The 23329-nt window shown below is 43.1% G+C and overlaps 1 protein-coding gene across 2 annotated transcripts in view; it reads left to right on the top strand.

Annotated features, from left to right (window-relative positions):
* Positions 1 to 363: 363 nt before the first annotated feature.
* USP7 (ubiquitin specific peptidase 7) overlaps positions 364 to 23329 on the top strand; it is a 68029-nt gene continuing 45063 nt past the window's right edge. Inside the window, exon 1 of one of the 2 annotated variants that reach the window (XM_063171093.1) lies at positions 364 to 522. In XM_063171093.1, coding sequence (XP_063027163.1) covers positions 441 to 522 — 82 coding nt within the window. In that variant the 5' untranslated portion in view covers positions 364 to 440. The remainder of the gene's footprint in view (positions 523 to 23329) is intronic. The other variant, XM_063171094.1, reaches the window with a different exon arrangement.

Genomic DNA, 23329 nt, shown 5'->3' on the forward strand with positions numbered 1-23329 from the left:
GAGGGCACGGCAGGGGCCCCGCGGCGCCTCCCCGACTTCGCAGCGCCGCGGACACCTCGCCGGGGGAAGGGGAAGCGCCGGGCGCCGCCGGGCCCTGACTCCGGGTCTCCCGTCCCCCCCTCCCGGTCCCCTCCCCTCCGGCCCTCGGGGAAGCCGCCGCCCCCGGCCGGACCCTCCTCCCAGCCCCTTTTCCCCGACCGGGTGCCGCCGCCGAGATTGGGCGAATAGCGAGTAAATACGTGCGCGTCTCGCTGCCTCCGCCGGCGCCCCGCTCCCTACTCGCCGGAGCCCCGCCGCAGCCCCCCGAGCCGGGCGCCCAGTCCCGGCCGCTGCCGAGGCCCCGCCGCTCCTCCGCCCCTTCCCCTCCCGACACAGGCCCGCAGCCCCCCGCGGGAAAGGCCCAGCCCGCCGCCGCCACCGAGCCCCAGCCCCTGCCCGACATGAACCACCATCAGCAGCAGCAGCAGCACCAGAAGCCCGGGGAGCAGCAGCTGAGCGAGCCCGAGGACATGGAGATGGAAGGTAAAGCCGGCCAGGGCCCGCGCCCTCAACTCCGCCGAGAGTTTCCCCCTCGCCCCTCTGCCCCGCTCCCGGGGCTCCCCCAGCGCCGCGTCCCCTCGGGGCTCCTGGGCCGCTCTCCGCGGTAAACACGCTCTGCCCGGGCCGCTCCTGCTGGCCCCGGCAGCTCCGGGGCGCGGGGAGCGCTGCTCGGCGGGGCTGCGGGGGGACGCCGGGCAAAGTTGCGGTGCGGGGCCGGGGGGGAGACGGCCCGGGGGGCTCCGCAGGAATTCGCACCGCGGGAGGGGGAGGCCGCGGGGGAAGCGCCGCTACAAAAGGAGCCCCGCGCCCCCGGACCCTCGGAGCCTCCCGCCGGGCGTGGGGCGAGCCGGGGGGGGCACGGGGGTCCGGGCAAAGTAGTTGCCGCGATTCCGGGGCAGGGTTTTGCCTGGGGCGGGCCGAGGGGACGCGGCTGTCGCGGGGCTCCCCGGCGGGGCGGGCGGGGGGCTGCAGCCCTGCCCTGCCCGGCCGCTCATTGTATGCAGGCAGCTACGCTGCTCGCCATTTTTAATTAACCCTCCTCCGAGGGTTATTTACAGAACCCGCTGCCGGCCGGGCCTGCGCGGGGCGGCGGGCAGCGCTGGCCATGTGTAGCGCCTGCACAGCCCGCGGCCCGCATCCTGCACCGTCATGCAGTTGCGCTGGTTCCATAAAGGAGGCACTACGTTTGCATGTTCCCTACCCCCGTCCGGTGTAGTCTCCAGTGGTGCCTTTAGCGGGGCCTTTTTTTTTTATTTTTTTCTTTCTCTTTTTTGCGTTGTGGTGTTGTTTTTGCACGCCCTCCCCTGCTCTGAACAACACCTTCCATCTGAATTCAGCGCTGTAACATTATTTCGGGCAAACGTACGGCGGGGTTTCGTTCCCAAAGGAAGGACGGCCACAGTGAGCTAGCTACTCGTACCGATTGACTTGGAGGTCAAAATCACCAACTCCCTAAATATTCGTTTAGAACGCCTGGCTGTGAAGATGACAATTCTCATTCAGCCTGACATAAATACCCACTAGCATAAGATATTTTTCTGAAAACGGGACAATCGACTTGGCACGTGTACCTTTCTGCTAAATAATAACCACTGAAATTGAGAGGAGTGAAGGTGCTTCAGTGGAAGTTTGTCACAGTGACTGTGACATTACATTTCAATTTTAGAAGGTCATTACATAAACCTGGCTTTTTAAAATCTAGCTATTCCATAAAATAATGGCTAGAACTTATTTACTATCTAAGTTACTCTTCAGTTCTGTTTTAGTAAAATCTCCAAAGTGATGTTTCTATACAATGGGACAAATAAGTAAAAGGAGTTGATTCAAAATATACCTCCTATTTGTATACATACAAGTATTAGTGCCTTGTGGGTTACAGTTTCCAGCAGATTGTTTGACAGTCATTAGTAATCTGCATTTTCTCAGTGTCCTTTTAAGTCCTTTAGAATATTGACTGTATTTACTGTGTTTATTTTGAATTTTGCGGGCTGGATGCTCTGCCATTCTGGGCTCACTGTGACATGCTGGACATTTTTATGCAGTTTAAGGGTGTCCTGAACTTCTCTGGATTGCACCCCCTCTGCCACTGGGAATACAGGAGTCCAAAATACATGCAGAAATCACTGATGATTGTGAAAATCATGCTGAGGACCAGTTCCATTGGAGGAAAGAGTCTCTGCACATGTCAGCATAGTGACACTAAGAATACATCATTGTCTCAGAAATCTATTTGTACTCTATTAGAACACACACAGCTGATTCCAGCTGATATGACAAACTTGGTAATTTTTGAGACTTTACAGAACTGTCCATTTATGTAAAAACAAAACCAGAAAAGTTTAGCCTGTGGAGGTTTTTTCCCATACTTGATTTTTCTTAGAGAAACATGTTAATTTTACTGGACTGCAGAGATCAGCTTATTGCTAACTTTTATTAAAAGTTGACATCATGGGTATATATTAATTTAATGTGTAAAACAATGTTTGTCATCTTAATATATGGGTGTTAGTGTTTTCTTTAGAGATGTTTTCAAGCAGTGAGGAAAATGCTTAATAACATGTAGTTAGCTTAATTTTAACATGCACAGAGCAGGATTGGATGCCATTCTTCAGTGAGTGATCACATTAGATTTAGGAGGCATGTGAAGAATGCACAGTGGAAAATTGCACATCTTGATTTGAAATTACTTGAAGGTTTGCTCAGTCTGTGTACAGCTACACTAGATGAACAATTTTTAAAGAGTGAAATAACAATTTTAGATGCAGTAATTGAAGTGTGGAATTCAACTCTTCAGGGTTGAATCAGATATGGTATTTTGAGTGTTTGCTCTCATGTCACTATTTTTTCCTCTCCCCTTTCCCTTATGACTAATTTACTCTTCCTTGATGACCTTATGGACACTCTGTGTAAGTGAAAGTACTACTGGACAGGGCTTTTGGACTTCACAAGGGATGAAGACATTCTCTTTAGAAAGGAAACTTAATCTCTGCATGAGGGAGGAAAGCAGCAGTGCCAGCCACGGTAAGGGCAGGAACACACTGAGCAGCACCAGGGGATGGCTGCAGCCTCACCTGCAGTGCTGTGTGTCACCTGTCACCCCTGTGCATTTAGTACTGCTACCCGTGGGTGTCAGTAATCAGCTTTAGCCTTACTGGGGCTTGGCAGCAGTGCTGTGTGGACAGAGAAACTTCAAATTTCAGGGCTCAGTAGGGGTTGTGTCCCTCTAGCTGAAGGCAGCTGAGGGGACACTTGGAGAGCACAGTGTTTGCTGCTTCTGGCTGTCCCCTCAGGTGACACAGCAGCAGCTGGGCTACTGAACCTCCCTGGGACTATCACAAACAGAAAGTGGGTGTTCAGATGCAGTTCAGGTTGTTAATTGGGTTCACCTTGCAGTCCCATTTACTGCTGTGTAAATGTGGTAAATGTGGCATTGGGGCGGGAAGGAACAAGAAGGGCAGCTTGAGGTGGCACAGGTGGTGACAGTTACCTGGCCAAATTCTGTCACTGCTCCTGCATTCTGTGTGCACCCCTCATTTATTCCCTGCTGCACAAGAACATGTGATTGTGGCTGCCTTGGCTGCCTTTGGGCCCAGGCAGAGTGGGAGTGTGCACATGAGCCGTTGGTGCCTGGGTGTTAGATAAATTAACAGTTTGGGGTGCTGATTAGTAAATTATCCTGTGGAAATTTTGAAGAGTTTATTTGTATGCTAAATAAATTTCATGGAAGAAATAAATAATAGTTTTTCTGTACTGTAAGTAGGGTGTGTAGTTTGCTTTATCATGCAAAGAATTAGGGCTCTGGCGTTGCTAGTGAGTTGCTCTATAAAGTGTAATTGAATCCAAGTCTGATACTTTATATATGCTTCCTCTGTAACATCTTTTCACAAATGCCTGAGCTTCAAAGAACTCTGCTTAATACAAATCTACAGTTACATGTTGCATAGAGTTCTTTCATGAAAAGTCTCATTTGCAGCTTAATAACTGTAAGTTTCCCTTGTTTATAATTTGAATCTGGTTTTTTGTAGGTTCAGCCTCTGCCCATAGTTCCATAGGTACGTGTGTTTCTCATTAGGGATGTTTCTTTCCTGAAGTAGCCAGTGCAGGCTTAGCTACACAGTGTCAAAGGCAGGGAACGTGCCATGACTGGTAGTTCAGCCTGTGTACTTGTGTTCTGTCCTTGTGTCAGCTCTGCAGCCTCTCAGGCAATGCCATCTTTTAAGTTTTCCCTTAGTTTGGGCAATTAAAATTGAGACTTGAATTGCAGGTGAAACGATACAACATTTGTACAAAAAAAAACCCAGGAAAAACCCAATGTGTCTGTGTGTATGTGAAAATTTTAAAATCACACTATTTTGCTGTTTCCATGCAGCTGAAAGTTTGTGCTCCTTGCTCATTCCTGTTTTGCTCATTACTGACAGAATTTGCTAGATTTCAGACCCACTGTGGAATACTGGTCTCAAATACTTGACTTATTTTTGCCTGACTTCTGAATGCTTGCTTCCCTCTCATATTTTGTCCTCATTGGTATTCTCAATTCCTGGCAATTTAATATCATTTGCATACATAATACTGTGTTCACTTCTTTTTCTTCTTGCTTCTATGCCCTCCTCCTGAAGACCTGTATCCCTCTTTTTCCCTGTGTTCCTTTGCTGTGTTCTATGTTGCCTTTAGCCAGGTGGTGATAAAATGAGGCTGTGTGTTTGAGAGGAGAAAATGCAGACTAATTTCATTGTACAGCTGTAGGTATCTGCTTGTTTATGTGTTCTTCCTGCCCCTTCCCCTCTCCAGCATTTTCCATGAAAGAGATGATGGTCAAGCAAGGAAGTATAAAAATGCTGATGCAGTGGACAACGAGCAAAATTAGGTTAATTCTGGGGTTATACCTAGAGCAGAGAACCAGGCCTGGGCCCTTATTGCAATAATGATCGTGTTTGGTAGCTCTGGAAACAGCTTGCTTGGCCTTGGGAGAAGATGTGCATTGGATCATTCTCAAGTAGGCACTTCATGCCAAGCAGGAGAACAGCCTTGGTGGCTTCTGAAGAGTGCAGGCTGTGTCTGGAGTTCCTTCTGTGCATCCTCCAGAAATCTCCAGTGTGGATTCTCAGTAAGTTGTCAGATTTAGTAAACTCTCTGGGAAGAAGTGGAAATAGTGGAATAGTGGAAAATGTGTGCAAGCTGCAGAGGGAAGTGCAGATCCCACACTCCCCAGGATGAGCTGTGTATCTCAGGCTTCCTCACAGCACTCCAGTTGTTCGTGCTGCTGACTGAATTCCTGCTCCCTGTTGTTCCTGGGGAGTTCAACAAAGTAAAGTAGCAAGCTGTCAAGTTGTGTGAGGAGGAGCAATAAGAGCCCAAACTACTTTAAAAAAGCAGGTGAAGATAGTTGTTTAAAAGTACCTGAATCAGTTTCATTGCTGCAAAGTAATTTATCACAAGAAAATCTAAACAGTGCATCCAGCCTGTAGCAGTTAAACCAGTTTAGCCAGTACATCTTGCATGACATCATCTGATATTTGGGGTAAGGGTGAAAATGAACTGGTTTAAAGCTTGTGAAGCATCCAATTCTTCTTGAATGATAATAAATTTTAAATAGGGCATTGTTTGCTTTAGTTTGGGCTTTGAGGTGCCTCAGATCAGTTGTTTAAGTTTGACTTTGTATCTTGGGGCTGTAGGGCTTAGGGCTGTTAATTGTGGAGGAGTAAAAGACTGGGTGGCTTCCAATACAAGTTATTTGTAATCCATAGCAAGTATGCTTTTTCCCCTGAAATATATATGTGTATTAATATATTCAAAATCTGCTACTCACTGATTTGACACTACCAGCAACAAGGTTAACAGTTATTAAAAAGTGTTCTGAAAGGAGAAGGGGGGCTGGAGATGGGCTATCTTATTTGTCAGGTTATTAAATATATAGTGTTGTTTTCTGAAACATTTCCATTGGTCACTCTAATGTATTTTGCTGCAGTGGTGATAGTATTTTAATTTCATATAGTAGCAAAAAGAGTGAAAGTGCACCTAATCAGTGGCAATGGCTGTAGCACAATCTGTGCATATTGTTACTGGCTTAGACTGCATTATTTTAACATTTCTTCTAATCCATGTATTTTTCATCTTGCCTTGCTGATTGTAGTAAAACTATTTCTATAAGTTTAGAAACATGGAATAGGGTTTGTATGACTTGCCAGCAAAATATAGAATGGTCAGCTTGAAAATAGTGTCTTATTTTGACTTTGATTTGCCTAGATTCTCTAGAAGGCTGAGATTTTCTCCACTAGAAATAAATTAGGTTTTTGGAAATTAGTAGATAGATTTTGAAAATACTGTGTTGACTATTTCTAGTTTGGGGAAGACAGTGTTACTCTTACTGTAGTGTCTAAGAATCTTGGGGATTCTCTTCAGAACTTAAAAATACATTTGAAAACTGTTTAATATTAGACTTGATATAATCTAGAATATCACAATTTGATCGCCCAATGTAACAGCATGGGCATATTTGTTAGGCAAAATGTGTTAAGAATATGGAGATTAATGATAAATTTTGAGAAAATTTAAATTCCATGCTGTAATCAATACAGCATAGCTCAGTTAGTGTTTTTAGTTGCTGTTTGGCAGCTGTTTGAAACATTACCAAAAGAAGTCATTCCTGACCCATATAATAGTGAAGATTTAAACAAAACCATCATGCTCTGTAGCATCAAATGTCTTAGGAGAACAGGATGTTCACTGTCTGCAAACCTGAGTTCTCCCTGACTGCAGCTGTAAAGTGAGCTCCAGAGTGATGCCACTCAGAGAAAGTGTGCCAGGAGCATCCTACTTAACTTGGGGAAGGAAAAGCACAGCTCCCTCAGCCTGTTCCTGCACATGTGCTGGTGTGTGGGTCTAGACAGTCTTCCAGGTGTCCTGAACACCATCAGCTCCTCTGCAGCAGAACCAGCCCCTCAGCTGGCACTCCAGAGCACAGTGCAAGCCAGAGGAGGATGATGTGGATGGTGAGCTGGGATGTCGTATGAGGAGAAAGTTCAAAATAGATTTATTTTTTTAGCAGTACTGCAGTATTTGGAAGCCTAGGAGAGGTGATGAGTTTTTTTAATACAGTCACATCTCCTTGATATGAAACATAAAATTGCTGGGAAACAGAACTTGCAGCTTTATATGTTGTGTGTTAAGTAGTATAATGCATTCCAGTAGAACTTGATTTAAATGCAGAAATCTGTGAAAATTATTAAGGTCATATTTCATAATTTCCCTTTTCCCAGTGTAAATAGTGAAGGATGTGTAGGAGTATCATTGGTGTTCACTGAGCTGTAATCTTGATCATCTGCTGATTTCACAAGGTGCAATGTAAGGATGATTTTAAGAATATGGCATCTCCAGCTGTGCATGTGTGCTTTGGTAAAGGTCTAAGGACAGTTCTGGTTTAGGGTTCTAATTGTGATGTTACCCTAATACAACAACTGGATTAATTTCTACCATGGTTAAAAAAGGAATGGTTCTGTATTCCCACAACAGAGATTTTCCTCCCTTTGCATTTCAGTGAGTTTTCTGATATTCCTGATATTGTTCAACAGAACTTTGGTGGAGATTTTGATAAAGTGTGAGAGCACATTACAACTTGGTGATGGTTTTAAACTCCAAATACAACTTAGGATGTTAATTTTCTTTCTGATAAATAGATCTGACATTAGTGGTGTAAACTGGTTTCGTAAAATGCCTAGACAGTGAATTAAAAATGTACAGATGCTACATTTCTCTTTAGTAGATAAGGTAATAAATGATATTATTTATTTTAATATATAACATTTAAGAAGGGAAAAATTACATTTTTAAGTAGAGAAACAGACTTCTCTATATACAACCAACACATTGTGGGAGGAAGCCACCCTGTCCAGCCCCTGGGGCAGCTGTGCCACCCCCTCTTGTTGCTCCTGTGTGCAGCTGAGCCTTCGTCCCTCAGCAGAGGAGGAGGAGGATTCTGGGGAGGTGCTTTGAACTTGCCCATGTTCTGCAGTTCTCCCACTGTGCTGGACGTGCTTGTGGCAATGGCAGAGGCTGGTTTATAGCAATGTTGTATTCCAGTGTGCAGGTATTGGGGTCTAAAGGTGGCCCTGTGCCTGGGATCTGTGTTTCTGTTCATTGCTGTTCTGCCCATCACCTGTGACAAGGGCCCATTGTGGATCTGGTCCTGCCAGGCTGCCTCAGCCCCTTGGATGACTGTGCCCTTCAGCAGTATGCTGGTTTTGCACAATAACCTGTTGCATTTTTTAGTCTTGACAGTCTGTGATTGCTGGAAAAGAATGAAGAGATTAAGAACTGTTTGGGGAGCAAACATTTATTTTTATTATTTTTTTCCTTCTCCTCCCATCTAAAAATGCGTATTGTCTTAGTCAAGGTGGAATTCTGAATCCTGGTACAGGGCCATGGTGATTTCTGCATCATCTTTGTTATTTTTCAAGACCAGAGATCACTTCATCTGGTGGTGGGGCAGAACTTGGATTCTCCCTTCCTGCTCCCAAGTCCAGAGAATTCTCCTGATGCAGCTGCCTCTTTGCAGCTCAGTAGTTGTGAAATATGTCTCAGAAGTATCACCAGATATTTCTGGTAACTGCAGTGGGGTAACAATTTTTAGGCACAAGTTTTCCTTCAGAGTGTATCTTAATTCTTCAGTTAGATAAATGATTAATTTGCTTCTGTTACAGATGGAGCTGACTGGACTCTCACATGCTGCTGTGTGGGGATATAAAGGCTTCAGGTCCTGAGACAGTGTGAGGTGTACTTGTTGTAAAAGGAAATTTGCTTAAGCAGAGTCTGTGTGAACCTTTTATTGTTCATTAAATCAAGCTAAGGATTAGTTAGATTTCTTTCTCCCTTGGGAATAGCAAGGAACTGACCTCTTCTAGAGAATTTTTCACCTGGTTAAGTGTTAGTTGCTCAATAATATTAAGGGGTGAACCTAATTCTAGAGAACATGAGAAACTATTAGAAGTTGAACACAGAGATAACTGAAATGTGTCTGTATGTGATATAAATGTAATAGTGGATCACAAGGCACATGCAAAACCCTCCCTGCTAATAGCAATTAGAGTAGGGGTGTTTCAGTTTTCATCTGCTTTCCTCTCCTCATTCTTCCTGTGTGGCTTTCACCTCCTCTATTTCAATCTGACTGCTTCAAATACTTCTTGCACTCTGCATCAAAAAACCAGTCCCCTTGAAAACTAATTGTAGTATTGTAATAACACTTTGTAGTATTTCTGTCATGCCACAAAGGTAACCATAAGATTAGGTGTTGGGTTTTTTCTTTTTTTTTTCTCCTTCTTCCTGGAAGTGTCCTTATGACTGAGGAATTAAAAATAAGCAACAGTAAAATCGACCCTAAATCTGCCAGAACTAAAAACTGACTAATAATTTCTTTAAAAGTAGTTAGTTCTGAAAGTTTGACGACAGAATTTTATAATAATTGTTTTTTTCCTTCAAATATACTGCTTCAGTTCCATATTGATTTTAAAGTATTTCCTTATCCTCAGCAGATTTGTCTTGTTTTTTCAACTTACACTCCAGGGCACAGGTATGAGGTCAATGCATAAGCCTGATGAACAAAGTATTACCCAAAGCAGGAGAGAGGATGGTGTGGGAACGGGAAGGATGTGGTCCTGACTGGAAAGGATTCTTGTGGCTTCCCTCTGAAGGAGGGAAAGCTCTGCAGCTCCTTTGCTTATCAGCACAGCTCTGCTGGGGAAACCCTCTTGGTTTTGATAATAGCACAGATTAATGGGAGAGTAATTAGAAAGTTGCACGAGAATGGATCTGGTTGTGCCTGTGTCAGTGCCCTGTTGGTGAGCCATGGCTGCTGTGGCCCCTGTGCTGGGCTGAGATCAGGACTCAGAGCCAGGGGCTCGTCAGTCCCTGCAGCTGAGCAGGAGCTGAGCTGCCTCTGGGGCAGGCTGGGCTGTGCCACTGCAGAAAGGTGTGTGCAACCTCAGCATCTCTCTTCAGGCTTTTCAACTTGGGATAAAAACACTGCAGCTGTATTGGTCAGTGACCTCTCTTGCTGGATTAGGAAAACATTCCAACTAATTCTAAAATGCCTTTGAGCATCCTGCAGTTAGAATGAACTGAGACCAGTGAGAGCCCATGCCTCAAGTGGTTCTCCTCAGGATGTTTATCTGTTTGTTGTCTTTCACATCATACATACCCCAGCAGTGTTTGTGTAAATCTGTATTTCAACTAATAATTAAGATGAATAAAAATTTAGATACTTTATGCCATCTTTGAAGAACAAAACTGAGGTCAATTCCAAGAATAGAATGTGATTGCTTGAAGTAAAGCTTACTCAAGATCTGAACATGAGCCATGGGAGCCTTACTTATCCAAATGTATCAACACTTGCTTTTGCTGCTGAAGTTGTACCAGTAGCACTGAATTCAACACAGACTGCATCTTGAAGGCCCATTTTGTTCAATATTATTATTATTATTATTATTATTATTATTGTCACCTGGCTTTTATTTAAATCAGTCCAGCAGCAGCCCACTTAGCAGATGTGTGTGCTTGACCTCTGTGGGGCCAGAGGCATCAAACATCTCCCCCATCCAAGGAGTCTCTTGGCTGCTGCACTGTCAGTGGCTGTGCAGCAGTCCAGCTGAGAGTAATGCCTGCAAGAAAGAGGAGCTTAACCCAGAATTGAGCACAAGCTGCACTTGATTTGGGCTGGGCACCAGACTTCATGGTATCAGATGGCTTTTACATGCTGCTGAGAGCCAGGGGAGGAGTTGTGGCTAATTCACTTCAGCGTTGCTACAGAGTAGAGGTTGTCTCCTAGAGCAGGGTTTTTGACTCTGTGCTTCCCTTTTGCCTCCTTGCTCATAAGGAGATGAATGAAGAGATCTGAATTTAAAATAACTTCCTTATTTTGTGTTTATTTTTAACCTAGCTCAGTTCACTGGTCTGTGTTATTGTTTGGCCTCACAGACACGTGGGTCAGCTGTTCTGAGGAGGCAGGACAAGAAAAATCTTATGCTGTTAACGGCTTCTAGAATTTGTTTTTAAAACATACCCAAGACCCTTTACTGGGCACCTGGGCCTGTCTCCCCCAAGAAATGCATTGCAGGGCTGTAGCAAAGTTCCAAAGGTATAAAATCCAAGTGTACAGAGCTCTTGGTGCACACACATGGTTTTACTATTATAAAAATTGAATGTTGTTCAGATGCAAACCACTTCTGGGGATGAAGCTGTTCCTATTACAGGTCTGCTTCTGCAGGTCTTCATTTCTTTTACTTACTTTTTTCTTTTCCTCCCACAAGGCTATTCCTTGTCACTTAATATAGTTTCTTGCATTTTCCAGCTTGGAGATACATCTGAAGGGTCTTCAGTTTTTCACCTGTATAAAGTGGGTTACTATTTTCTGATTCAAGTACACATTAAAAAGTCAAACAGTTACCCAATTAATATTATAAATTTAAATAATAATTTAAATTAAATAATGATCTAAATGTATTTGTGAGGGTTTCAGTCTCCTGTCCAAGTTGTCTTTTTGTGTGGGATGAAAATTTCCAGCTTGCATTCAGACCTGGAGTTGGTATTTATTGCAGTTGTTTGATCAGCCAAGGTTTCTGGCCAGTGTAATGGTACTAATTTAAACAGGAGACACTGATTTCTGGAAGATGGTTGGATAATAAAGGTTTTTACAGGTGTGCTAGAAGCAGAGAGTTTCAGAGTTAACCTGCTTCCTGATCTGGAAAGTTTGCAGAAGAAGATGCGTGAAATTTCTGTCGTTTTGAATTCAGCTGAAAGTGTGCCTATTGCTATTAGCATCACATTCACAGGTTAGACCTAAGAAGGTAAAAGTGGCTTAGAACTGATGAGCTTAATGCTAGACAGGGTCTAGTTAGCATGGCTGGAGCAAAATGTTGGCAGAGATTACCTGGGCTAATGCTAATTTTTGATCTCTCATTTTTAATATACCTTGAAATGCACATTAACCACCTCAGAGGCATAGTTTATTAAATCAAAGGATGGGTGTACAATAGAAGTATTCAAGATTTTGGCAGCACACACTTTTGTAAATAGATATTTGTGTTTTCTGAAGTAAGAAATTTTAAAGTAAGTGGAGTTGTTGAGCAGTTATCATTGATTTCTACCCTAAATATGGACTTTTGCCTTCTGTGAGAAGCTAGTTAAACCCTTGGTGTTGTAAGCCCAGTGCTGGTAGTGGGTTGGTTTCTACATCATGCTCAGAAATTTGGGGGGGGTTGTTAATTTGGTAACTCACTGCTGCAGTGGGGACGCACTGCAGCCCATAGCAGTGCTGTTCTGACAGCACTCCCTTCCCGGGGAGCCATGTCCCAGCTGGGGACGTGTTGGGGTGACAGGACACTGCTCTGTGCCCCTGTGCTTCCCTGGGGAGGGGCACCAAAGGTACAGGAAGGGCTGCCTTGGCAGGAGGAGCTTTGGAAAGGTGTAACTGTTTCCAAAAGAAAAGCTGTGCCCACCTCCTGCTCCAGCTCAGGGGGGCACCTGGAGAAGGGGCAGCTGGGAAGAGGTGCCTTGTTCGTGGCTGCAGCCTGGGCTGGCTGCTCCTTGGGCAGAGCAGAGGAGAGGCTGCAGGGATTCCTGCTCCTCCTTCCTGCTGCCATGAGAAAGAAGATGGTGTGTGTTAGCTGCCTGCCAGGCAGGGAGTGCTGCCAGCACTCAGCTCACATGGAGTTTGCAGTGGTATATGTTCACTTCAGAAGTTCAGCTTATATTCATAAGATAGCTGAAGATAGCTGTGTTCTTGGCTGTGTTGAGTGGCCTTGAATTTTCTGGGAGCTGGAATGCTTTCCTCACCACAGTGTTTTTCTTTCCCATGTTGATTCACTCACCAAGATCTGTAACTGTAAGTCCTGTAGTGGTTAAATGTATGCAGCTGCCTCCTTGATCTGCAGGAAATTTCTACTGTCTCTGTAATCTTCAGCAGTAGCAAAACCTATTTTAAGATCCTGTTTTAATGGGAGTCCAGCACCTGAATATACCTGAATAATTTGATTTATGGCCTCCCCAGATTGCTTAATCACTTTGTGTTGTAAGATTTGGGAGAAAATACGAATTGCTGTAGACATGCCACTTGTAGTGGTGAGAAATACCTTCTCCCTTCCACAGACTTCTACCAGCTCTTTGAGATGATGATAAATACAAGGATTGGAGTTAAGTTGTGGGAGCTATTTTGAAGTGCATGTTACCATTTTAAAGAGTTGATGGAGCCCCAGTGAGATAGCAGGAGCCAGCAGTGGCAGGAACAGCTCCTGTGTGCACATCATGTACCTGCCATCCCTGTGCATCATGTACCTGCTGAGGTTTTCACTCATCTTCTCTGTATTTCTGAACAAAACTCAAAAACTGAAAACCCTTAATGCCCTAGAACTCCTGCTTTCCTTTCTGTTTCCCCCTGAGGATAAAGCATCATGAGGGTTATGGACCTGTGTAAGCACAGAGTCTGATTGTTGGATATTGAGAAACTTTTGCTGGCACTTGGATTGCTGATCCTGTTCAAGCTCTGGCCAGATCAAGTGCATTAGTATATGAAATAAAATGTAGGGTCATTTCTTTGATCTCAGATAAAGTATTTATGTAAATCAAGTATTACAATAATAGCGCCAGTTATACTAAAATAATCCTAAATTCTATAAATAATACCAATACTGCTGTTTCTGATTTAGTCCTCACTTACAGAACAGAAAGTGTGAAAGCTGTATCTTGTTGAGCCAATCTGATTGCATAGTTGTTAAAAATGATAACAAAAATCTCATGGACACTCTGCAAGTCCAGCAAACTTTTTTTTTCTAAAACAAAAACAAATCATAATTGTCCCTGGAAGAGCAGTTGTAACATGCAGTTAATGCAGTGCTGTTGTGTAGCAGGAGTTTGTCACTCCGTGCTGGTTCTTACCCTCAGCTGCAGAGGGATGCCAGGATTTTGGTGGGGTCCTTGGGACCAGTGTCTGAGTTTGTCTGTATGTGTGCAAATGATGCATTTATTGGTAGATACAGAATAATCTTTCCTCTTCCCCAGTAGCTGGAGCTCAGCATTCAAGTGGGAGTTCCCTGTACAGCTGAGCAGGGTGAGTTCAGAACTGTGCCAGAGAAGGAAGCTTGCAGGGATTGGGGGTGTGCTCAGACTTCAGGGGTGCTGGGTTGTGTTAAGGCAGGGAATAAGCACTATTGGCATTGAAATCCTTACATTTGTAGCCTTTTTGTTTGCTTGAGAAATTCATGGAGTTGATTGCTAATAGGATTTGCAGAAAATAATGAAGATACTCTTTCCCCCCCAGTTACAAACCCCTCTTTGGCTGTGAACACTTGCATGTGTTAGGTATGATGGCAATAGCAAAAGTTGAAACCAGATGCCTCTAAGTTAATTGCAAGGTGTTTCTCTTTGTTCTGGGGTCATTTATTCTGTCAGCACTTTGAAGTAAATATTTTAATTTTCAAAGAAGAGAGAGTGGCATTTGCAGTGTTTTGAACACTGAAGGAGCACCTTTTTATCTTGCATTGTGCAGCCCAGCAGCCGTGGATGTGGCATTTTCCTGTGTGTGCAGCCTGGTGCTGGGGTCCATTGCCTCTCTCCTGCAATTCAGCTGCAAGTGCCTTAAATCCCAGGGCCCTGCCTTGAGGAGGGCAGGATGGGGAGATCCTACAGCTTGATACAAGTTTTCTGATAAAATCCCAGAAATCTGTAGCATCCCACAGATGATCATCTAGATGTTTAGTGAAATATCTATCACCCAGATTGTCAAAGTGAGCCAGAGATGTACTCACCTTGTTCCCTTCTCTGTGTTTCTTTTTGGTCTTGTGGGGTTTCTTTGATCTTAAAGCTTGTTGAAATTGCATCAATAATAAAACATCCACAGGGACATTAAAATACCTGAGCACGGCCATATGAATGAACAGTGTATGTTTATTTTAACATTTTTATGGTCAAAGGATGCAATGGTGGGGAGAAGGTACCGCTGCTAGGTAAAAATCCAGACAATTGTGTTGTGTCTGATGGGGTTTGTGCACAAGCTCAAACAGGTAAGGACTCTCCTGTTACATGTGCACAGATAAATTTCCTGTTGTGTAGCTTAGCTGTTTGAAGTGTGCCAGTGTTGTGTTACCACCCAGATAAACACAGCACTGCCACTTGTAGCCACCTGGCTTCTGTAGGGAAAATAACTGAATATTCTTTGAAAAGGTTGGTTGGGTTCTTTTGCTGGTCTGAGAGCTGAGTCCCAGAGAGCAGCTTCTCCTCCCTGATAACCTCCAGCAAAATAACCACTAAAGTAACCATTCTCTTTTCAGTCCCTGTCTATTTTATCTTCTCCTATTTTAAAATTGTCTTTTATATCTCTTCTTATTCTTTATTGCAAAGGCACAGTGTGTCTCTACCTTTCTTTCAGAGAAGAAGTTTCCCCCTCCGGAAGGGATAACAGTTGCAGTTAAATTATTACTGTCTCAGTAATTCTTAAATCCTGCTCTAATTCTGATTTTGACCAGTAACATCTGGAGCTTATTTGAGGTTTGGGTCAGACCTGACTCTAATGGCATTTAAATTGGGGCTCTCTGCTTCAGTTCAGTTAGTTTATTGAATAAAAAAAATTAGTCACTTTTCAGTGGAAAAACTTGCAAATAATGCACATTAATTGCAGATTTTTTTTTTTTTGGTATGTAATTCTATTTCTTCAGCAAGATCTCTTAAATCAAGTCCTCTCTGCTTCTGAAAGAAGGAACATCCTTATGGCTTCTTAATTGAATGTTTTTGGTGAAAAAGGTCTGGAGCTAAGGAAGTGCCAGGAATTACATACAAGGCAGTTTGTGGTGTACCTCTGTGTTTGGGTTTATTTTTCTCTTCTCCCCTGTGATCCACTGCCATGCACTATCCCATGCTCACACCCCTTCAAGGGAAACTGTTCAGTTTTAAAGTTATGGAAAAGTAGTCCAGAAAAAAGAGGGGTAGTGAGGATCCAGTACTGGGGAGGACTGACCAAAACAATCTGTTTTTGTATGCTCCAAAGATACTCTCTCTCCAAATAGTGAGAGCATTTGTGGGGCCAGTCGTAGCAGGAAATGTGAATGGAGCAGAAGTGTGAGGAGTGAGGGTTTCCATCCCAGCTGTGTGTGAGGTTGTAGTGGCTGATGATGACACAGACCACAAAACACTGCATTATTAAGGGAGAAAAATACAGGGTGTGGTGTAAACTTGAGGGACTTTGTGTTGTCCTGAGACACAGGAAGAATCATCCATCATCAGTAGAATAAGGAATTTGAGATACAGTTCGGTTCAGTGATGGTGTTTATACCAGCTTCTAGCCAGAGGCAAAGCAGGAAGGCAGCAATTAATTTTGGAAGTCCTCAAAGTTTGCTTCAGATGAGTGACACCAGCAGTGGAGTGAAAATAGAAGTAGTTGAGAAGATTTGCCAGGAAGAATAGAGTATTGAGATTGGGAGTGTGTTTCTGGAAACAAAGCATAAGAAAGATGTAATTCACTGAGTGACACGCAGTAGCCAACTGTCCTAAAATGTGTTTTCAAGTCTGTTTTGTTGCCTTTATGTTCTAAGAATAGTTGACCAGAAAGCTATTGAAATACTGTCTGAGGATTTGGCTCAGGAAACAAAAACGAAATGTAATATGTAGTAAGAAAGTAAATATGCAACAAACATGTGAGCAGTGAAATACAATTTCCTCTTCAGAATATATTTCTGATGAAAAATGTGCTAATTATAATTGCTGCCACATGTGAAGTAACTCGGTTTTCCAAAGAAAAAGGAGAAGAATTTTGACCAACTTGTTTTGTCTCCCTTTACAAGGGAAAACTAATTTGGATGATTATTTGGGACGATGACACATCAGGACATTACTGTGAGCACTGAAATATCCAAGAGCCACACCATACACAATAAACTCCATCAGAAGCATCATTATCCCTCCACTCCTGCCATTTAGTTGCTCTTTAAAATGAAATTAAAATAAAATTACATAGGTGTGAGGCCTTCCTTCTTGAAGGCACCTCTCAAATTTCGGTTTCTGAAATAGTTGTTTGCATAAACCATGTCTTTTTGAAGTTTGCAGCTGCAGATGTTACTGTATGAGGTACAGGGTTCAAGAAGCTCTGTCTGTGATGAGGTTCTATAAGATTGCTGGTTTAGAGGTGTCCCAGTGTGTATCAGTAGGTTTTTCTTTTTTCTTGTTTGTATTATGAGTTGCTCAGGTTTGGAGATGTGAATTTGGCTGTTCACAGCTCATGTGCCTGTGGAGTGCACAGCAGTTTCTTTGCCTCGTGGATTTCAGTGTGTTTGTGTTAGGATTTGGAAAAGCAAGTTAGCCTCAAAATCCGTGTATGGCTGGGTCTGTGTGCTGTTTTCTCTAGAATACAGCGTATAACTTCATTCCTGATTGTGATTGCTTAACTAATAGGCCTGGGGAAGCAGGGACTTGGTTCCAGGTCCCATGGCAGCCTGTTTGGCACCAGAACAGCTGGTTGGCTATTTAACACTGAATAGTTAAACAGGAAAAGCTTTCTCAGTCACTTAAAAGTTTCCTTTTGTTTTCAGTAAGAAAAGAATGCGACTTAAAATTGCTGACAAAGAAAAAGTGATAAAATTGTCAGTGGAGTGCTTAACTGAGGATTATAAAGTTCCTGTTCTGCATTCTTTTAAGAATTCCATGGTAAATAGTGGAGACTGACACCCGAGATTCCATAGAAAACAGTTTTTCAGCTGTGTTATTTGTTTGAAGAAAGTTGTTCTCCATGTAGGCAGTATTAAATAATTAACACTGTTTAGTGCTAATTTTGGTGTCTGCTAACATTTGGATGTTTTCAGTACAGTAACTTTCATCTTCAAAGCAGTGAAGTGAAGCTGATCTTCAGAACATTTTACAACAATAATCAGCTCTTTCTTAGAGCCTAAGTAATAATTTTCTTCCATTAACACTTGGGGGTAGAAAGGTTTCTGTCAGAATGGAAAGGGAAAATAAAGGTTAAATCTTAGTTAAAACGAATGCTGTAGAAAGTGTAAACTGCTTTGGGATTTAATGGCTCTGTGTTAGAGACTGAGGAAAACTCTTGAATCAGTGCTCTGTTAAGGCTTCTAAAATTGTTTTAATGATTGCTAGTGTTCATGCTACAAAGTAGAAGAAAGCAGCCACCTGGCAGATAATTCAGTAGATTACGGCTGGCCAGAAGTTTAATAGTTGAGGTTTCTTGGGAGTGTCTAGACCCCAAAAATCTTCATGGAGACTCCAGTCAAAACGGGGACACAGATGGAGGGAAGGGGATTTCCAGATGGGAGCAGGATGGGGTAAACCACCCCACAGTCTCTGCTCCCTGGGGCACCAGCCCTGAGCCCTTTTTGTGCTCAAGGCAGGGACACCACAAATCTCCCATCCCAGCTGGGCACCCCTTGCATGCACAGTCATTCTGTGTTTGTCCTCTTTGGTCAGGGAGCTTTTGTAGGATGTGGCACAGCACTAACAGGCGAGGCTGGAAAATTGAGCTTGTTAAGGATCAACCTCAAAAGCTCCTGGGAAACATGGCTTTTAGCAATTTGGGAAACTAGTGGAGAATAGAGCTCTGAAATCTGTGTTTTAGAGAACAAGGAAACAACTTCTTTTCTAGATCATCTCATTTGAAAAAAGGAACATTTTTTGTTTTGCTTATTTTGCAGTTGTTAATTTTAGATGACAGCATAATTACTTCTTGTTAATTACATCGAAAACAAACGTTAAAATTAACCTAAAGTGTAGATTTTTTTGTAGTAGGAATCTCCTAAAGTCATGCTTTACTATTATACTTGAAATGTATCTGTTACTAAACAGTGAAATCAGAATTTCAGTGGAAAAGAATGATTTTGTCAGCAGTGCTCGCTGTAAGGCTGGCAGGAAGCAGTAAATGCTCCTGTGTTACCAGGCTGTGCACGTGTGCTTGTGTATCAGCTCACATAAAGGACTTAACAAAGCCACCTCAAACCTCAGCCTTGAATGGTTTAATTGTTGTTGGCGTTTTCCCCACGGTTAATCTACACTTGTAAAAGCGACCCTGATGTGAGGTTAGGATTTATCAGCACCGGGCACCCCACACTAATTGGTTCAGCTCTGCACTTCACTGCCGAGGTGCTTCTTCAGAGCTCAGCTGCTGGGAGCAGTTCCCTGCTCAGAGCAGGGGGAAACACTCCTGGGTGTGGGGCTGATCCTGCTCCCAGCCCCACGCTGCCTGCAGGCTCCTCCTCAGCTGGGAATGCTTTTCCTGAAGTGGAGGAGAAGCCTGACTTCTCTCTGGGCCTGCTCTTTGTTCTGAATGAAAAGTGCCAAACACTTTGGCAATAGGCATTGCTTTTCTACAGTAAAGTTTTATAGATTCTGCAAAACTGTTCTCAATCAAGAATTTTGGGGTTTTTAATACTTCAGGCCAGTAATAGTTTTTTTGTATGAATGTTCTAAAGTTCCTTATGGAAACCCTGAATATTTGCCAGCCTGGATTGAGCAAAAATGGTTTAAGCTGGTGTGTAGAGGTGTGTGAGTGGCAGAGGCTGATGTTAACCGTGAGTGCAGGGGAGGGATGGGGAGTTCCTTCTCTACTGTGCACACCCCGAGGGTGTCTGAGCCTGGCCACCCTGCCTCTGTACCTTTTCACTGCTCCTCATAGAATCTTCTTCCATTCACTGCATTGCCTTTGGAAGTGAACTGGGAATAATAAAAGCTTTGTGTAAGTTCACTGTGCTGCTGCATTTTGAGCACAGAGTGCAGCCTGGTTAACAGCTTGCTTCCCTCCTCCATCTTGAAAAGATGTAGGGCAAGTAAGGAAGTTACAGCAAGGAAAATAAAGATGGTACAAGGTATCAAGTGGCTGTTTAGAGCTATTATCTGAGTAGACTAGGAAGGGTCCTGGATAACTGAGGAAAAATGTGCTAAAAGTCTGGAGAGCAGATTTTGTCTCTTTAAACTTGCATTCTGGTAATTTAATATGAATTCCCTTGTGTATTATAAGTAGTAGAAAATCCCATATCCCCCTCTGCTCATGAAGAAGCCAAACCAGCACACATGACCATCTTGATTTGCAGTTCTTTTGTATAAACAATCCCTTTCTGCTTCCATATTGCATTCCAGATTGCTCTAGTACTCAGTGCACTGTGCTAAAGACAGCCTGTAGTGGCTCTTGGTTGCAGAGGCCACCACCTCAAGGAAAACATAAAAGGTGCTGTGCTACTGAGATCTTCCATTTGTGCATCCCAACTGGGCAGTGTGCACATCCATGGCATGGCAGAGATACCAGTCTTTGTCTCCTCAGGGACACACAGTGCTTGCATTTTTCTGGATTAGCCATGGGACTAACTGATGAACTTTGGAGATGCTTTGGCCTGGGATTTCAGGCTGCTTTGCTGTAACAGCCACCTCTGAAACACGTTCCATAGTTACCCTCAAAGGAATACTTTCTTGTGAGTGTATTTGATGCTGACTCCTTTACTATGCAGCAAAGAAGCCTGGATTTAAGCTTGTTTGTGTTGTCAGGTGAGAAGGAAATATGATTACCTGTGCTTGCCTGTTTCTTCACAGTTTTACTTAGTTTTTAATGTTATTTTCCTGAATCTGATTTTTTTCTTTCCCTCTTCTCAGCAAAGCCTAGTCTAGAACTACCAGCCACCTGCAACCACTGAGTCAGATTCCTTGAGCCTGGAATACCTTATGTATCTATCCATTTCTCTGCACAGCTGGGAGAATAAGGAAGAAGAGGGAAAACAAGATCAGTGTTAGCAAATCTCCAGTAATAAAGGAAGACCTTTAAAAGCATTACTGAAAATAACAGGGAAGAAGTGCTGGAGGTATTAGATCCCTAAATGTGAGGGGTTTGGGCACATTGCACAGTTCCTGTGGCTTGGAGTGATCTTTTCTGTTAAAAGAGAAATTAAAAGATGGAGCTAAAGTAGGTGATTTATATTTTTTGCTCCTAGTGCCTATAAAATTAATTCCAGTGCAAATCCATATTGTTATCCAGTGTTGTTCTGTACTAGGAAATTAGTTGAAGTTTTGCTTTTAAACTCCAACATGGACAGATCAACAGTGTTTCAACAGTTTAAAAATCACATCACTATTAGGAAAATACAGTCAAGCTGCCTTCCTGTGCTACTGCTAGTGTGAGCAAAACTCAGCATGCTCTGAGGCTGAGTTCAGGAGTGAGCAGTGCAGTTAGCATTTGCTGTAAGGATGAATCTGGTCTCACAACAGAGTTACAGAATCTGAATTGTGATGAATAATATTTTGAGTCTGTAGCAAAGTTACTGCGCAGAAGCAGTGTACCTTCAGAGCTGGTTTGGGCAAGTGGTGTGTGTGATCATACCCATGTAAGGCAATGTTTTGTGCTACTGGTAAATGTGCAAAGCCTTTTTGCTGCTTAAGCATATGGTGAGTGTTCAGTTATTGTATTTAATTAAATAGATGTACCCCAAGACTCTCTGAGACTGTGGGTTGCACTCATCCAAAATGATACAGAAGTTTATATATCTGAGTAATAAAAATTGTGCTGGTCCAGGTGGTGATGTGTGCTTTTCTGGACTTCACAAGGGAGGTGCTAATGGGAGCACAATCACTAATTACATAACATGCTTATATTATTATTCAAATATACCCATTTTAATTGCATTTTAATTATCTGTCTTTACCACACCAAGAACATGTCCACAGCACTGTAGCATGCTGGGTATAGTGCCACACAAATGTAAATACTCTGTGGCCCTTGGACTGCATCCTTTTCTTCCCTCTTTCAGAACTTCATTTTTTCTGTGAGTGGATTTGCAGCCTCTCTAGTGATGCCACAGCTGGCAGCCTCTGTTGTTGCAGTGAAGGCTATAACTTAGCAGAGCAGTAAAACACGAGCAGGGGTGTGATCCTGGAAAAACACATTGTTCAGGGTGTGTTCCGTAGGTTGGGACCGAGTGCCCGAGCCGCAGCAGAGATGTAATCACACTGCCATCTCTGGAATGTGCAGAGACAAGACCTGACGAGTTGGGAAGCTGCTGCTGTAGCCTTGCTGCTCTAGATACAGCCAGGAGAAGGTAGTGCAAGTCCAGGAGCTGCTGCCATAATAGCTCATGACACTTCTGATGTTTCGGCCTTTCCTGATCATGGGGGAAAATAATGTATCTTGTCAACTGTTCTAGTTACTGGGTTTTGAGTATTACAGGGTAACCAGAAGCAGTCTTCCTGCCTTTCTTCCTGATCTGATAGTTTTCTAGAAGCATAGCCTAAGCTAAAAAAGCTCTTCAGACTAAGAAAAGGAACTGTGAAAGATTTTTCAGCAGGCCTTCTCTTGCCCTGATGATTGCCAAGAGGTTGTGACACTGTACAGTGCATAAAGCCGGGATAATGAGACAGGCAGGTTGGTATCTTCTGTTAAATAATTTCACTGTACTGAAGAAAAGCTCGTGCCAGTGCTGCTGTCTACCCCAGTTATTAAGCACCTGGAGCTTAAAAAGCTTTTAAAAGATCCCTTGAAATGTGAAGGGTGCCTATGCACACTCTTCACCAAGAGCATCAAGTTGTAATTTTGTTGGATAATTATGGGTGTGTTGTTAGTGTCCAAACTGAACTCTAGTTCATGCAGTCTTTCATCTGACACTGAATTATTCATAAAGCAAAGGGTTAAACTGCTGAAAGCAGGTAATTTAGTCACTCTTGGTATCAGTAAATTTTTGGGGTGACTTCTTCAATGGCAGCCTAAAGTCCACTGAGGACTTGTATTGATAATACCTTAAATGCTTTTAATGTGTCAGGAGGAAGTTAATCACAATTTTAAGGATTTTAAGAGTTTTGTTTTGTAAAGTGCCATCAGACTGCTCCTGTCTTTGAAGATCAGCAGATAAATAGGTTGCTGCAGCAAACTGCTTAGTTATAGAGCACATTCTCATAGGCTATTTGTTCTCAGCTATTTTTCTGTCCACAAAGTTACATTGTACCTCCCATTTATTTTCCCATGAAGATAACTGTATCAGTGGGATGAAGCTTCTGATACTATTTACCTTACAGACTGGTATTGTTCATGCATGGTGTTCAGGGGCTTCTTAGAATGTAACTGCTTTGTTTTATCTAAGAATAGAATAATCATGTACTCTATTAATACAGTTTTGTTCCCATCCATTAGATACATTGGGACAGTTAGAAACCAGTCTGGCCATCCTGTGCTTTGTCAGAATGTCCTCTTTGGCCAGGCAGACCCAGTGCTGGGAATGCAAGGCAGCAGCAGCACAATGATTGATCAGTGTAATAATGAATGGTGGCTGCAGTGTTGTTA

Source organism: Melospiza melodia, chromosome 18 (genome assembly GCF_035770615.1).
Source record: "Melospiza melodia melodia isolate bMelMel2 chromosome 18, bMelMel2.pri, whole genome shotgun sequence".
Classification (NCBI taxonomy): Eukaryota; Metazoa; Chordata; class Aves; order Passeriformes; family Passerellidae; genus Melospiza; species Melospiza melodia.